Genomic DNA, 17,775 nt, shown 5'->3' with positions numbered 1-17,775 from the left:
GGGACAAGTGCCGTTAGCGAGCACCTATGAAGGCCGGCAGAGCACACGAGGGGGTGGGTGGCCAGCAGCATGCCGACACGCGCACACCCACACACGCACGCCACTAAATAATTCAGGAGAGTGTAATCCGATCTTTAACAGTCGTGGCTTGTGTCCCAAGGACACCAACGGAGCGCCCTAATTAATTGATAGCCGAGGTGGCAACACGTGGCATTTGGTTGCACCTGATGCGTTAATTGTCCACTGTGACACACCGGGTTTTTAACGTGGCCAACAAACGTGCGGTGCGTAACGATGATGGCGCAGACCCGCAACTGCCTTGCTCACGCCACTCCACTCGAGGGAGCTCAAGAGAGGGAGCTCTCGACTCAACAGAGCCCCCTCTTGAGGCGATATTGGCCTACTCTTCCACACTGGCCAGACGTCTTGTAAGAAGTGAGAGTACCCACACTTTACCCCACTACATTGCGACCTATATCGATCGCAATCCCATGCATTGTTTAGAGATTTGCTTTTCACGCCCAATTTGGTTTTTGCCCGCTCCAAAAAATTTAGGAATAACAGCTGATGGGTTTAATTTCAACCGGGGATAATATCTTGGCCGGAGACCCGCAAAATGTTTCTGCACCCGGCACACCACATTCAGTGTACTTCTCGCGACGGCTGTGGCATCGAGTCACGTTATACTGCAGTCGCCCGGCAACCCTTGTGGAGAATCCTGCAGCTATCTACTTACAGCCATCTCAAGCTCTAAGTTTTGGCCAAATCCATCACAAATGCAATTTTTTTACGAAGGATACTTCAGAGCCATTATGCAAACCCCGCACCTCCGATCAGCACGGTTGGCAACTTACGGTGCGCGAAAGAAGTTCAACAGACCATACGTACAAATGCATCCCGATATTATCGGTCTGGAAACCCAACACGCCGATGGACTTGACAAAAAATAAAAATGTGGAAAAGCCGAACGAAGGTGCACTTCAATTTGCTTCTTTTTTTTTAAACGCGGGGGCAGAAAATGCGAGCATCCGACGCCACGCAATAAATGAGCCGCTTTGTTGCCCAGAAAAGGGATTCTTAGAAAGCGCGGCTGTCTGTCTGCCTGCAGCCCCGAGGGGGAATGGGGGTGCCGCCACGATTAATATCCCTCCCCACGTCTCCTGCATGTCTCATTGATGCCGCACGCACGCGCCCCATTGTTGAGGCTCACCACTTTGGCGCTCGCTCAGCAGACGCATCCCATTAGCGGTAAGTCGGGTGGGAGGGGGTGGCACGGGGCCAGACGCGGATCGCTACGGCACGAAGCGCCGAGTCATCAGTGCCGTCAGTTCGGAAATTCTCGATCGCGCCGTCAGATAAACACAACGCGGAGTCGTGTGACTCGCGTGGGGGCAGGGGAGGTGCCTTGCTCCCCACTCCCCTCGGTGGTCAAAGGTACGAGTTTGGGGGGCCCCTTGGCAACCACCTTGAGATCTGTTTTCAACAAAAGTGTAAAAGAACAACGCATCTAAAACGCGGTTTAAATGTTCGACCCAGCTTAAATATACGCTGCCAAGCTTGGTGGTGCCCATTCAGACGCTGTCTTTCCGACAGCCCTGTTCTTCACCTGAGGACGGCTGCTTGCGTTGTGGCCGAAACGTCGTGAGAATTATTTAATGTTTTATTTTTTATTTTTTTATTATTTCCCTTCTACGTGACTTTACCGAAAGAACCAAGAAGACGAATCCCTGCAGTCACGAAAGCTTTAAATCGAAAAATGTTCGAGGCCGTGAGCGCAATGATGTGATTAGGTAAGCGGAGCCACGATTCATAGCCTCGGTGCGACCGTACGAGACAAATCAAATATTGGGACCACACCGGACCGATTTCCGCACCCCCCTGAGCTGATAATGTCTTCACTACGACACGGCTTTAGAGGTGGCTGAGCGCCGTGATCCTTAAGCCATAAAGAAGGGTTATTGCCCGAAACGTCACGTTATATAGTTGTTGCTCTCTTGGGAAGTGTTGTCGACCAGGTAACGCTCACTGAACGAAATAGCTCTTTTTCGCAAGCGACCTGGCCGTAAATAAAAGCTTAACGAAAGTGGGTTATCGGGTGTAAAATGTTAGCAGCCAAATACACTAAACGCATGTTTTCTAAATGTGGAGGGAAAAACCGAAGGACCCGGAGAAAAATCCACACGACCACATGGAGAGAACACACACACTCCCAGTATATCGGCGTCAGGGTCTGGATTGAACCCAGAACCAGGCGAGGTCGTAAATATATCAGCATCGTGGCGCCCAAAGTGTTGTTTTGTTTGCTATTTGTGCTTGTGCGTCACTGCCAACGCTGGCATCTGCCGAGATGCGGGGTTGGAATTGGGGTTTCCGACTGCCCGTCATTAAACACCGTGCTGCTCAAGTGCAGCGAGGCGATGGCCTCATTCCGGTCACAAATGACTGGACGAAAAGTTGATCGTAAATTGTGTTCACTTGATTTGGCTCCTTCAAACTGTTGAGAATTAACACATTTTTAGTTTGACAAACGAATAACACTTTACTCAAAGTGTTATTTCATCTTGATTTGAAGTTTTCGTGACTGCAAGAATCCATACTCTTTGGTTATTTCGGTAAAGTCACGTTGGTCAAAAAATACATATTAAATCACTGATTTATTAAAATAAAAAATAAATCACCGATTAATTATTTTTATTTTTCTACCTACGTGACTTTACCGAAAGAACCAAAGAGTATGGATTCCTGCAGTCACGAAAACTTCAAATCAAGATTGAATAACACTTTGTACAGGTCATATAAAAGGTGTGCCCTCTTATTATGGGTCAAGAGGTTTACTGAAGTGACCTCGGAAGCAGTTCCACTACAAACTTTTCTGGGGTCGCTCTTCCAACACAGGGTGGTGACACCAGCCTCGACCATCCTGAGCTCCGAATGTAAATTCCTTTACCTCGGCACGTCACCGATGGCACAACCGGAAAATACGTTTTGAGGTAAAGCAGCCAGCACTCTTGAAATCTCGTTTACCGTCGCTTTCATTTTTATTGGAAAAGGAAACAACCAAGAGAATAATCAAGAAACATTATAAAAAACAAAGTGTAAACTTTTTCCCTCACGAAAAAACATTTCACAAATTTATTCGTCAAAGAAACGGTCGATAAAAAAAATTCCAGACGGCAACGAGGAGCCGTGCAGCGTGGGTTTTGAAATGTTCCTTTGGTCTTGACACCGCAGTACTTAAAATTAATTGTTAAATAATTTTTTTATTTTACGAGTTTTATTTTGTTAAGAGAATGAAAGACACAACTAAGGGGCAGCTCAGTTCTAGCTGAACACAGCTCTCTCAGGAGTTATGACGAGTGCTCATATTTGTTCGATTCGCCAGTGCAGAGATGGGCAAATTACAAATGACCGATTACTCTTGAGGTGTGTAATTTAGATACCAGTTACAAATGTAATTACATTTATTTCAATTGCATGTACATTTGGATACAAATTACAAATTGCTTCGAGGAGCATGCTTTAAATGCAATTATAGATTACAAATGTAATGACATTATTTATTTAGATTACATGGAATTTCAATGCTGCCCATCTCTGCAAGTTGCTCGTGGCAGTCTGCTCCGGCCAATGGCGTCATTGGACTCCTTGGACGTGCCGTCCACACCGGAGCGCGCGCCCGCCCACCGTTCAAGCACCACCGAGTGACCTAAACGGGTGAAGCTTTGACCTTTCTCGTTAAGTTGCTGCGTCCGAGCCCAGGTGCGGCCGTCTGGGGTCAATGTGTCAACAGACACGTGTCCAGTCTCGCGTCGCCTCGAGTCGACTGCTCCCGGCGCACCGTTTGGCAAAATGCCCAAAGGTGGTTCGGCGGAACACTCGGCAAGATCGTCATCCAGGGTTCAACATAAAAAAAATCTCCGCTCAGGCAGAGCGCAGATTCACGCGGGGGACGCGAAAGGCTCCAGGGGCTGCAGGCCTGGGCCTCAGTTCTTGGAGGGGCCCGCCCCAAAAATCTAAAAAGATCGCTTTATAATGGTTGAAATGTAGTAACCCTAGTACCATGATACATCCTACTGGGAATGGGGGGGGGGGGGGTCATCAAAAGCCAAAGCAACAATGTGAGTATCATGACCAGTTGTGAACCGAAATCAAAATAGAGTCGTTTGTTTTAATTTTGATTTAGCTTTACCACCCGTATATATCACGTATAACAACCGCAACTGAAGGAACCAATGTGAATAATGAGGCGTTTGCCAGTGGACATACAATGGTTTGGTAAAACAGTGAGGGGAGATAACTGAACATACAAATGAGAAGCTCCCAAAGACGATAAGAGCTTCGGGCCACGGGCCCCCCTCGGATAACATTGAGCCCTCGGTGTCCCATTCGATCTCAAAGATGTGGCCCTCTCAGCGGGAAGCGGTGGAAAGTGGTGTGCAGGAGGGAGGCATGGTACAAATCCATCGCAAGGATTACTCTATTCTGATTGTCCCTTAAAAACGTAGTGCTTCATCATCCTTGTCATCATTCCCCACGATCAATCTGCAGCTGGATGAAGGCCTCTCCAAGATGATTGTTACATCATGGGACTGAGACAGTAACAATCCACCTTGCACCTGCACACGACCTTTTTAATCGCTCCCATCTCTGCAGCGAATGTTTCCTCCTTTGGCGGCAGCTCCATCCCCTTAATCTGAACCGGTGGCCAGACCGACTCCCCTTCTAGCGACCTCTTCTGCCCTAGCCTAAATTTCTTAAGGGGTCACAAGATGACGTTTTTAGAACAATGCGTCAAAATCACCATCGGCTCTTCTGCGCCGAAATCCCCCGGCCGCATGTCCGCTCCGTGGCGCCGCGCGCCGATTGTTGGAGGCAACGCTTCTCTGGCATCTCTGCTCGTGATTTAAGACGTTTCCCAGTGGTTGTGCATTCCACGATAATTTAATTACCACTTTCAAAAAGGTAATCCCACGTCGCAAAAATTTGTATTCAAAAGTTGCGATGGTTTCCCACGCTCGTACGGGCATGGGACGATGCTCCTCTTCTGTTCATGGCCTCGAGTCAGTGCTGTAAATTCCACATTGCTACGGCAGGGGTTGAGTCCATCCTTAGGATAACTGCCCTCGACTGCCACATAGCGGCACTCGTTCTACCAACCATGAATTTTTTTTTAAAAAGGGGTGCTTGAGTCAACCCCCGACTGGGAATCGAACTCGCAACCTTCCAAACTGCGAGCCACTTGCTCATAGCTACCACCTCACCTGTCGGGATTAGCGACTGACGTTGACCGTGGCCCAGCAGCACTGAGCCTGGCACTACCACGGGCCACCCCACGGTGCTCGAATCCATCTGGCGTTAATTAAAATTTTGTTACCCTGTGCCCTCACTGGCGGTGCCACTTTAAACACAATTTCCATCCGTCAGTCAGTGCCTTTGCGCGACACTGATTTTTTTCTGTTACGAAAGTAAAAAAATTCTAAAAAGAAAAACCCCCGGAACGCCACGTTGATTGATCGCTGATAAAAGTTTGACATATTAGGACCGAGCAAAGCCACCCTTGTCCGTTCCAAAACCGCTACCGGCGTTTGTCAGAGTGTTCGGCGCTCAGGCACGCATACGAGGAGTTTAAAACGTTTTTCCTTGCCTAAAATGTTGATCGTTGCGCCCGAACGACGTTAAGTGTCTGTCGGATAAAATAAGCACCTTGTTTAAAAAAAAAAAACGCGTCGAACACCAACATCCACTGCCTTTAAAAAACACTTGGCCCGTGAAAGCGAGTCACCTGGGTGGAGATGTTGGCCCGGATAAAACAAGGTAGTAAGCGTAATCGCACACGCGGCTCGCAAATACTCCTATGGTCTCGAGAAAGCACTTTTTGGGAAGAAATATATCGTAAAGTGCAAACTGCAATCCTGCAAGCCGTCCTCGCCCACACGCGATTCACACGCGAATCTTGTAGCCTTCCTCCATCAGGAAGTTCGGCTCGGGCTTCTTCTCAGCTGCCAGGGGCCTGGGGGAGATAAAGCAAAGGAGAAAACGGATTTTAAATGTTGCCAATGAGTCCATTAAACGTTGGCGATCATTGGAATAGCAGCGCAGCGGTTAGCGCTGGTTGCGCTATGAAGCTGGCCACCTCGGTTCGATTCATGGCCGTCGACAAATTTGGTGGCGAGTGACACCGGCTCTGGGTCCCATGTCCAGGCCCGTCGAGTCACTCGTTTTGCGTTGTTAAGTGCCCCACTGAGTGAGCAGCAGTGGATAGAGTAAGTAGGTGGATCTGTGAGTGAGACAGTGGGTGGATGGGGGGTAGTAAATCGGTTAGGGCGCTGTGCTATGTACCCGGCGACCTGATTCCCGCTGACGGCCAACACCAGTGATGATTATCTGAACTAGTCCTGGGCCTTCCCTAGGTCTACTCAGCCTCAAATGAGAAACTGGTGCGGTGTGTAAAAACATTGCCACTGGGGATACCATGACGGTCGGGTGTGGTGCTGGTCAACATACCCCCTCATGTGCCGTACCGGCCTTCATAAGTGCTTGTTCATGGCACTTGCCCCAACAGTATATGAGAGATGAGATGGGAATGTTAGGGAGAAATTAAGCGAGTCAGGAAACAAGCGAGTGGGCACGAGATTAGATGAGAAACTATGTGGATGAGTGAGGGAGAAAGTGAGCGAGCTAGTGCGTTAGCAGGTAAGTGAGGACAGGGGGGGGGGGGGTAGGCAGACAGGTGAGTGCGTTGAGCAGGTGAGCGAGCTAATTGGTGACCGAGTGAGAAACTGAATGGGTGAGCGAGTGAAGGAGCAAGTAGGGGAATGAGTAAGTGAGCAGATAAGTAGGTAAACGAGTGCATGGGTAAGCATGTGGATGAGCGAGTGAGTGGATGATTGGAATAGTGGGTGAGCAGATGGGCAGATAAGCAAGTGACAAGAGTGAGCCGGTGAGCGAGCGATCGGGTGGGTGAGTGGGTGAGTGATTGAGTGGATGAGTGAGCGAGAAAGTGAGTGAGTGAGTGTATGAGTGAGCGAGCAGGCGAGTGTGGTGATGAGCGGGCGGGCAGGCGACGGGGGGGGGGATACTCACAGTTTCTCCACCCTGCTCGCCCGGCGCTGCGGGCTGCCACAGGGCGCCCTGTGGGGGACGAGGTGGACGTGACGCTCTTCCTCCGCTCCTTACCGGGCGACACGGGCAGCGTTACGCCCTTCAGCACCTGAACGGCCCAATGAAGACAAACGAATGAACGAGTGATTCCAAGAACACAGGATGAGATGTTACTATGCTTTGTGCAAGCACTTCCAAGAGTTCATGAACAGTGAGCCTGGTGAAATTTGGGGAGCGCATCGTCAGTCGTGTACCTTTGGTTCCTGGGGTGTTTCGGCCTTTCACACTATACACCCTCCCCAAAGGCGGCCAGCAACAGAGTGATCAATCCTACGCTTGTGTCCCATGCCCAATTAGTCATAGGAGTTGCCTTGTTGTTGATAGCCAACATCACCATGTTGGCTATCATTCTTACCTCCCAACTTCACGATCAAACAACGGTGTGTTGTCCGTTTCACTAAATTTGTGTGCGTTACAAATAGTTTTATTCTTAATTATTTATAGCGAGGCCCGGAGCGTCACGTGGCACCTTCATGTCGCGCGCGTGCTTGTCCAGGTCCCTGCGGAGCTCCTCGCTGCTCAGGCGACTGACGTCCACGACCAGGTGCCTCCACTCCACCTGCGCACGACCACGACATCGCTTTAGCAGCGTCCGTGCGTAGATGCAACCACCTCCGCCCCCCGCCTAGGCCTCCCCCCAGCCCCCCACTCCTCCACCCTTTTATAACGATGCTAAAATAAAAATACCTTAAGGGATCTCAGAAGTAGTCGCGTGATGTCCACTTCCAATTGCGTTCTCTAACGCGGGGTCGCACTCCTGCGTTGGGCGGTGGAGGGTCTCGCGACACAACTTTGGCCAGATCGTCGCGGGACTGCGGCCTAACTCAAAACTAGATTGCAAATCAGCATACCGGCTGTGAAAACCGACCGCACGTTTAGAATACGTCTCTGTAGGAGGATCGAATTATCGGGGCGGTGGAGGATCAACATGTAGGAGGGCTTTCGCGACAAATATTATTATAAAAAAAAGATTTTTGGGATTAGATCGCCTAAATATAAATGTGTCTTTACCCCACCACCACCCGACACAGCCAATTAAGGAGGTTTGTCACGTAAACAAATTGTAAATATTGTGGGTTTCCTCTCCAAATCACCGGGGTGCTGAAGTAGTAACTAATTGATACGTTTTGTTCACGCGACAAACGTAACAAATTGGCTGTGTCAGGTGGTGGCTGGTGAACGACACATTTACATTTACGCGCTCTAACCCAAAAAACAAAAACCTTTATAATGTCGAGGAACAAACATTCGCCGAACGTTCACGTCAACGCGTCTTCCCGAGCAGCTGCCCCCACCTGCTGGAAGCTGCGCGGGTCGTGCGGCACGTAGAGCCCCACTTTGAGCCGCGTGACGGCGTGCCGGTAGCCGGAGTACGCCTGCCGGAAGTCGGCGACGAGCGGCGCGAGGCCCGCGTGCGTCGCCGCCTTGAACATGAGCTCGGGCCGGCGGCTCAGGCCCAGCGCCCCGTAGCGGCCGCCCACGCACACGCCGAGCACCACGTGGCGGAAGGCCGAGCCGCCGAAACGCGTGCGGAAGCTAAGCGGGAAGCGCTCTACGCCGGGCAGCCCGTTGGTCAGGTAGCTGAAAGGCGGAGGGGGAGAACGTGGTGGTGGCGGCGGCGGCGGCGTCCGTCAAGGGAGCTTTTCTCAGTGATGCCGAGACGGCGAATGCGCGGCAACGTTGTCATGAGAGCGGGCGGGCGGGCGGGTGGGCGGGTGGGCGAGCGAACGGGTGAGCGGGCGGGCAGACAGGCGTCACCCGATCCAAAATTAACGTAAACGTCTTCCGACCCGAACAAAAACACACGCGCGCATATTTCATTTTTTCTAATCTGAATAAGCAGACCCTGCACACACGAGCACTGCAAGGCAAAGGGGCGTGGGGGCTGCGGATCGGTGAACGTAAATTAGAATCAGAATATTTGTTGACACTGGAGGAATCCGATGAGCTATAAAGCTCTTTGTCACAGATGTCCAGTAGGGGCAGGTCAGAACGTTACAACAACAAACAATACAAATCTACGACAGGAGTGCAAACGATTGGAAAAATAAGCAAATCACTAAAAATATATACAAATAAAGCCAAACTATTTATTTTTTTTTCCAGGTAAAGCCCATTGAGTTATTTGCTTTTTTTCAGAAGCAACCTGGCCACAAATGATAGCTCAAAGAAGTGGCTTATCAACACGTGGAAGTTATAGCAGCCAAATAATTTAAACGTATGTTCATAAAGGAGAAGCCCTGAAATTGCTCGCTCACACCACTTCTGACGGAAGGCTCTCCCACTGGTAGGATATCCAGAGAACACCTCTTGAGAGCACTTTTGGCCTACTCTTCCATGATGGCCAGACGTCTTGGAAGGGGACACCTTACAACGGTTTGTGAATCCGTTAGCCGCTGTCCAGAGGCCTCGTTATGTGAGCGAAGTGAAGCAGAATTTACAACTTATTATAGAACGGAGAAATATCGCGGCTCAGCACTGCTTTGCTTATTAAATCTGATGAGATATGGCCCATTCAGCTCGATTTGATCACAATAAAATCCTAACCCTAATAGCACTCTGTAAATTCCTTATTCGTTTTGGCATGAAGTGTGATGGCTTACGAGAGTGCAACAAGGCACAATAAATATCGTATGGCAATGTAACATTAAGTGTAATGATAGCCGCACATATTGTTATATAAATAACTACGGCTGTGAAAGGGTTATTAGAGGAGATGATGGTAGTGATGATGCTCCACCAGTGTGGAACATACCGCTATGCAGTTTAGCAGTAACATTCGGTCATTTGACTGGTTGAGTAAATTAAATTGTACATTTATATTTAACTGTCAAGATGTTTTTTGATTCTCAGTGTCCGCCAATGGGAAACTGCTGTAAGCAGCAGCAGCACAACACAAATAAACGTTTTTTTTCTTTTCATGTAATTCAATTGTGACCGTTGTGCCGTGAAGAAGGGCCAGTGTTATTGACGAACGTGTTTTTTTTATATTTGTTGATCAAAACCAACTTGATTGACAGAGAGACGTGGATAATTGCAGCTCTTCAGTAAAAGGAAGCATTCTCCGAGGGGTGTCGTAAGACCGACCGCTGGAAGAGCCGTCATAAAATCCTACAATGTGGCTTTCGCAGGGCCCTCCCCATTGTGACAGGTGACTCTGCCGTCTGGGTCAGTAACGATCGGCCAAAGAATCTGAATCATTATTTATCCTGGAAGGATTCCGATGAGCGATGAAGCTCTTTATCGCACACGTCCAGTCGGGGCGAGTCGGCAAGCGATATCCACAACAAACAATACAAAAGATGATGCACGAGCACAAGTTGCTATTCATGAATAAAGCCATCGCATTGCCCCCACGCCTGGATTTAAATAATCAGCTATGGCCAATCGACTGCTGGATGAAAGGCTTTCCTCCCCCACAAGCCGTCACCACTGCTGCAATGCGGCACTCCCGCAATGCGGTAATCCACCTGGCGCTGGGATCTAATCGCCGTGAACAGTGCAGGGGGGGCGAGCACGCCGCTGCTTAGCGACCGCTCGTCAACCGGCACAGCGGCCGCCCCTCAAGCCGGAGGGATCGCGGCGAGCGAACCCGCCGCTGTCTTGGGCTCGCGTGTCCGCCCGTTAACAACGCGGCTCCCGGGGAGTGGAGGAGAGATAAAGGGAGAGGATGGGGGGGTTTGAGGAGCCCGGGGGCGCTACTCGGCACCAATGGGAATTGACTAAATGTCGGCTCGTCAACGGGCCGCGCTCGGAGACGCGTCGACCTTGAAGCCGGCAGCAGGGGTCAGCTGCGGCGAGGAGAGGCCCTCTGCAATACGGAAATCCTTAGCGGAAGGATGCCCCATCCGATAAGAGGGAAGAGCCTCCTTATTTTGTACGGAGTGACACAACAACAACAAAAACTGTAAAAAAAAAAACCCCCGTTACGTATGCATTTTAAATCGTAATGCAGGGTAAAGGTGCAGACCTGCAACTGCTTGCTCACGCCACTGCTGGCGCAAAGTGCTTCACGAGAGGGAGCCCCCTCAACAGGGTATTTGGTCTACTCCTCCACGCTGGACAGGTACTTTGGAAGAGGTGGGGAGTACCCACACTCTACCGTGTCACACGTGCCCCTGCTGATTGACTAACTGTGGTGAGCCCATTTTCACTGCTTGGTGGACAAGGGTGGTGGGGGGGTATTTAAGAAAAATTCCCCCATTGTTTCAACTGCCACGCCGGGAGATTGAGTGGAACCGGAGATCTCCGGAAGTCCCATGTGATAACCATTACAACCACGGCAGCATCCCGAAGAAAGATAAACATGGTAATATTAATACAGACTCTGTCTTCTCGACAGACCTGTTCTCCACCTGAGGACAGCTGCTTGCGTTGTGGCCGAAACGTCGTGAGAATTATTTTATGTTTTATTTTTATTATTTTATTATTTCCATTCTACGTGACTTTACCGAAAGAACCAAGAAAATATAATTGTTTTACTTCGTCAGGGCTTTATCGTTTAGTGGGAGTGCTGTCATCCGTAACACCGGAACAGAGATGGCATGCTTAGGACTTGTGGGAAGGAAAAATAAATCGTAATGACGTCTGCAAAACGCTTGCACTCTCACCAATTACATATTTTCTGCAAAACACTCGACACATTGGCACGGACGTGACCCGAGATTCTGTCCACGCGACGGGGAGCGAGGGAGAAAAGAAAAAGAACGATGCACAATTAACGTGAATGGTAGACCGACAACGGGGGGGGGGGGGGGCACTGGATGATGCTGGCGCTGGCCGCGGGCCATGGGATTCGAGTGATGCCTGACGCGCAGAGTGCGACGCTCAATCTCGGCCAGAGGCTTTTCATCACTCGCACTGACGCTTCCCCCCAGCGTGTCTGGGACAGCAAGGGATGACGACGATGGTTCACGACGATAGCGATGATAATAACAATGCCCCGTGTGTTTATTTCAAGAAAACCTGAAATGTCCTGCATTGAGATGTTTGGGCCCTTTTTTAGAGAGCGCGCAACCCGCGCGCGATGACATCACAGAGCCACTTCGGAGTTCCCAATCAGTGATGTCTCATCTACACCAGGGATGCTGCACCAAACCAGCCTGCTGTGCTGCAGAGAAAACGCTCGTGGTATGGCGGTCGAACTGAAATTATTTACAATACTTACTGGAAATTTTCCAAATTAAGTGAAAAGCTAAATTAAATTAAATACATATTTATGCACATCAGTGACTGGAGGCTTTAACAACTACAGGTGTCACGTGGGCAGCGCTCGGATGGCACAAGATCGCGACGAGCAGAGGCATTGGGGCTGCTCGTCGTCTGCGACACGGAGCGGACCAAGTAGGCGCCGGTGAATGGACCCAGACCACCAACTCGCTACGCACGACCACCCCGATTCGCATGGGAGCTGAATTCCAGATGCAAACCTCGGCTTTCCATGTAGTCAGCTAAGCGTCCCGACCCCCGAGCCACGCGGCCACCTCCGGTTGTCCATAGTTTTAGACGCTAAGGGGCCTGCGATGGGAGGGAGGGGGGGCGCCGCATTTTGGCGGCACCTGCCATGATGCGCGCGTCTCGGATTGCGGTTAATCCTGGCAGGGGGTGGGGGGAATGCTGGGAGCAGGGGGCCGACGGCTCGGCTACTCATGCAGCAAGGGGCCAAGGCGACACTCAAGCCCAAACCTGCACAGAATTTCAACCATGGTGGTGGCGTCAGGTGGAATGCGACTCGGTGCTGCGTTGGATTCACGTGGAGCTGAATTCCCCTTTGAGCCGACACATTGGTCGAGGTGTGTATTCGGGTTGTAATCCTCAGGTTTTGCGGCATTTCTGGAAACCAAAATAAAAAAAACCCGTAATGGGCAAGGTCGCGTGCGGTGGGGTAAAGTGTTGGTGCCAGGTGGTGATGGGGAAGAGTCCAGGAATGGTTCGCCACTGATGCTTAACCATAGCCGGACATCAAACACAAGTCGACGGATTTGCACTCCAATCACTTTTTGTATTGGTTTGTCGTTGTCGGTGGTTTCTCACCCACCTTCTACTGGACATCTGTGAAAAAGAGCTTCATAGCTTGTCGGGTTCCTCCAGTCCAAATAAAGATTCTGATTCTGGATTCACAGCACCGCGTGCTAATCGCCGCAACCACGCCGCTCGTATATGTCGGTACACGCAGTGCGTGCCTATGCTGGCACACAGGTTACACGCGCGCGCGCGCTCGCTCGCTCCCCGGTGCGTGCACGCGTAGCCCGAGTGAGCGACCAAGGCAGGATACATTGCGAGGATGACAGCCTCCAAGCACTTAATGGGCAGCGCCTCCCGCACCATGTCCCGTGCCAGATCCATTAGCCTGCACGCAGTGGGGGGGGGGGGGCAGCAGGTGGGGGGGGGGGGACACACATGCACCTGGCAGGATTAATTCACAGCCCCTTTGTCAATCCACTGCTGAATTAAAAACTCCCCATGCTATGTCAGTCTTGCATGTTTGTTGACCATACTTAATCAAATACTTAGTGTGGTTTGGTGAAGAGAATGGTGGGGTTTGGGGGGCAGAGAGGTGAGAGGGTGAGGAAGCTAGGACCGGTTCAGATATCACTGCTGTATATTCCGGGTTGTACCGCACGTTCTTAGGCACGACGTTCCACCGACGTTAGCCGTGGTTGCGAATCAAGTTCAGGTCGCCGAGTTCATAATGAACTGTCCTGACCCACCACACTGCCACTCGTCCCCGGGTGGTAAATAAGCAAACAATTCTCATAAATACATTTGTCCGATGCACAATTCGTCACGCGAACGTAAAAATCCATGACAATCGATGAGCCCGTTAACCAAGGCAAGCCGAGTGGATGAGCCACCGTTCGCGGCAGGCGCCCATCCAGAGGGGGTTGCGGGCGGCGGTGTTTTTCTTGTTTGTCAATGACGGCAGTGGTGAAGCATTTTCACACTCGGCCTACACAGGGTGCTTTGCCAGTTGGGTCAGAACTTGGGGCTGCTTTTGATGTAAAGAATGCAGTTTGCCTTTCTTAAACATTCCAGCGAGCGAATGAAAACAGCTGCCGCCGCGTTGGCGTTGGTCGGCCGAGCACCGCTCTCGAACTTTAGAGCGGTAATATAGAGTTCACTCGTTTCTAGAGAAACAACAACGAAGAAAGTATCATTTAAGCTTTCTCCGCAAAACATTTGGGGCGGAATGGGTTGGCGCATCGGTTGCCGCGCCGCGCTACGAACTTGGACCACCCAAGTTTGACCCTGGCTATGGAGAACATCAGTGGGAAGTGATATCAAAATTGGTCCTCCTGTCCCTACCGCTCCCTGCCCGCCCACTGTGGTAAAGCACAGGTACAACAAAAAATCCCCACGACCAACATTATATGGGGAGGACTTCATCCACAGAAGGATTGTGAATGACTGGGTTTAATTTTTAAATCCTTTAAATTAAGTTCACTTGCTTGCTTGCTTGCGCGCTTACGACCGTGCAAATCTTTCGGTCGTTTTTTAACCCACTTCCTGTGATCCAATCGAGCTGACATTTTCCACACAGACTCGTTGTGCGTGACAATTTATTTTAGTGAAATTTTTTTTCAAAAATGTTACACTTTTTAGGAAAAAATAAATTATATTTAATTACCAATTGCTTAATGGTGGCAGGCAATCATCTGACCCATAGGTGGCAGCCATCTCAAGCCAGAGGACGAGAGGACTCTAGCCGCCACGCATATAAAGGATTTATAGTGAAAAACTTTGTTTTTACGGGTTAATTTTTTTCATCTCAAAAATGGCCCATGGCATACAACAGTCGTGGGGTGTGGTGGGGGGGGAGATGGAGAGGGGGGAGCAACAGGGGCCGTCCACCGCCCTTGCCGGGGGAACGCCTCTGGAGCTGAGTGCATTGACGATGATCGTTAGCCAGGTCTGGCGGCGAGCGAGCGGGCGAGGAGGAGGAACACATTACTTACCCGGCGATGGGTCGATTTTTCCTGATTTCAAAGAACTGCGTTCCCGTGTGGTTGTATCTGAGAGCGGCGAACGTTAAGCGGGTTTCCTTGGCAAACTGAAACGGCGCCTCGAGCTTCTTTGCTCTCACATCCTAGACAAGATTTTACCTCGCAGGGAAACGACATCAGAAAGAAAATGAAATAACCGCCGCACATGCCGGCTTGCGCTCACGTCTGGCAGGACAATGGACACATCAATTAACGGACAATGGTTTTCAGTTGTTGTTGAATATTAAGACATCGTGTCCCATTTAACAGTCAATGACAATGCAATCGCTATTGAGACGGGTTCTCTCATAACAAAGCGTTACTTCCCCCATATGTGTATTTCTTTGCACAGAAAGAGCAACTCTAAAGTCATCTTAATCGCCTTCAAGGAAGCTGCATCATCATCGGACATGGCCAATCCACTGCTAAACGAATGCCGCCCTGAACTACTATCACCATCTCCGACAGTCCCAAGGATTTCCGCGCTCCATCTCGAGGGCGTCGTCTGCTTTTCTCGCTTCTTGGGAGTAAATCGCGTTACCGACGAGGTTTCCGTCACGTGGGGACCGAGTCACTGAGCCTCGGACGAATGAGTGTAAAAAATTATCTTGATTTCTTTTTTAAGGATGGACGATCAGCCACCGAGATAATCAACGCTCGGACAAACGAAAGCAATAACAATGCGCCGGGGCGCGCTCACGGACAGCAGGAAGGCATTCCCTCTAGTCACATCATTTACGGGGAGTGTTGGATTGAAGGATAGAGCGGGCAGTTAGCTGGAGATCCAAGTCGATATAGGATACTGGAGGTCCATCATGTACTTCTGTATGGCTTTAAGGCGGTCCAGCATCGCCACGGCGGGCAGCAGCGTTGGCAGGGAAGGCACGGGCACCTGCGTGGCAAGAGGGCGAACGCACCAATTAATACCGTGGAAGAGACCGCAAAGGTCATGTTCTCATCCACTGCTGGATAGAGACCTCCCCCCCCCCCAAGCCGTTGCCATCCCCCACGGCACCGTGACCGCACGATTCACGTGAGCACGTCTCACCGCTCCGTCTACGCGTTGGGCGTTCCCTCGAGCGAGTCTCCTTCGTACTCTTAGTTCTTTCGGTAAAGTCACGTAGGTAAAAAATGAAATTAAAATTAATAAAAATAAAACAATAAAATCATGACGTTTCGGAGGCAACACAAGTCTCCGTCATCAGGTGGGACCGTCACAGCCAGATTTGCTGCATCAAGTGAGGGGGGAGTCTCCTTCGCTAAACGTGAACTTCGTTTTCAGTTTCAAGTTTTCAGTTAATTTTTTTTATTTAACCATGTAGGAAGTCAAGAGATCAGGATAAGTCGAATTTTCAAGAGTGACCTGGGGCATTGGTATGCCAGTAGGGGGTTGGGTGGGGGGGGGGCGATGATTGCTGCTGTGTGAATAATCCGAATTGAATTTGGCAAATGTGGACCCTGACGCTGGCACGCAATGGCAGACTAACGTCAGGGGATCTTCAACGTCCCTCGTGAAGCAGACGGTTATTATACGCCGCAGTATTGACCAGCGTGACCGCTGGACCGAACCGTGAGCCTCTGCAACGAGCGGCGAGCGCCCTGCCGCTGGGCCCCCTCTCGCTTTCATCTGAAACTGGCCACCAAATTCTGCGAGAGCAACGGCTTGCCCGTCTTGCAGAGGGAGAGCGTGCGAAGACAGAGCACGCGTGCGCCCGAGATTGATGAAGAAGGCTCGAACACACGCACACCTCCGATTAGCTACGGTTGGCTACGCACGGTGCGAAAGAAGTTCCACATACTGGAATGCATGCACTGTTGTTGCCCTCTCTGTATTTTTCCAAATTATTTCGGTGGGTCATCTGTAATTGTATCACCCTGTGTAAAACTGTACGCACAATTTGAATTTATAAAGCGGCTTAACGTGATCGCATTTGAAGCTGCTGTGCATGCAGGAAAGCGTGCGATGTATGAGAATGTGGGGGGACGAGGAGGGCATCCTTAATGTAATTGTGTGTTCGCTTTGTATGTGTCACACAATAGACATCCTCGCAAATAAGATGCTCCATCTCAAGGATGTATTCAGGGTGAAATATTTTACGTAAAAAAACACATTTTTAATTGAAGGTGAAGCGGAGGTCATGGAAAGGAGGGTTTGGACAGATGGAAACTGATCAGTCATAGGCAGAGGAGAACAGGGAGGCACTAAGCCTGGACTGGAACAGCAATGGAGTCAACAGTGCAGAGGACCAGAAGGAGTTAGAGGTTGTAGGAACAGCAGCAGAGGAGCAACACCACATTGAGTGGAGGAGGCTGACTGGAAAAGAGAGCATGTGGTAGGGAGTAGAGTGAGATGAGATGGAAGGTACGGGTCGTTGTGGAGGGGAGCAGAGTGAGATGAGAAGTAGGAGAGTACGTGGAGGGAAATGTCATGATGTGAAAGGGGAGATGTAGAAGAGTGGATTGAGCGGAGTAAAGGAATACGAGAGGGAAGAGACATGAGGCTACGTGGAGTGAGAGGGGAGAGTCGTGAAGGCACGATGGGTGATGTTGGAGTTGAAGGGTGATTGGATCGGGGGCCAATGAAGCGATCTGAAGACTGGGTGGGGGGTTGATGTGCTCTCATTTATATATG

At 50.3% G+C, this 17,775-nt stretch overlaps 1 protein-coding gene across 1 annotated transcript in view; it reads right to left on the bottom strand.

The window, feature by feature from the left end:
• Window positions 1-3,014: 3,014 nt before the first annotated feature.
• LOC133352655 (tubulinyl-Tyr carboxypeptidase 1-like) overlaps window positions 3,015-17,775 on the bottom strand; it is a 37,731-nt gene continuing 22,970 nt past the window's right edge. The window contains 8 exon segments of the mRNA XM_061568427.1: window positions 3,015-6,010; window positions 7,084-7,141; window positions 7,144-7,210; window positions 7,631-7,720; window positions 8,457-8,742; window positions 13,436-13,510; window positions 15,117-15,173; window positions 15,947-16,035. Coding sequence (XP_061424411.1) covers window positions 5,941-6,010; window positions 7,084-7,141; window positions 7,144-7,210; window positions 7,631-7,720; window positions 8,457-8,742; window positions 13,436-13,510; window positions 15,117-15,173; window positions 15,947-16,035 — 792 coding nt within the window. The 3' untranslated portion in view covers window positions 3,015-5,940.

This window comes from Lethenteron reissneri, chromosome 41, assembly GCF_015708825.2.
Source record: "Lethenteron reissneri isolate LAM-NWPU_2019-01 chromosome 41, ASM1570882v1, whole genome shotgun sequence".
Classification (NCBI taxonomy): Eukaryota; Metazoa; Chordata; class Hyperoartia; order Petromyzontiformes; family Petromyzontidae; genus Lethenteron; species Lethenteron reissneri.
Note: the sequence above shows the minus strand (reverse complement) of the source record. Positions and strands in the feature narration are given on the sequence as shown.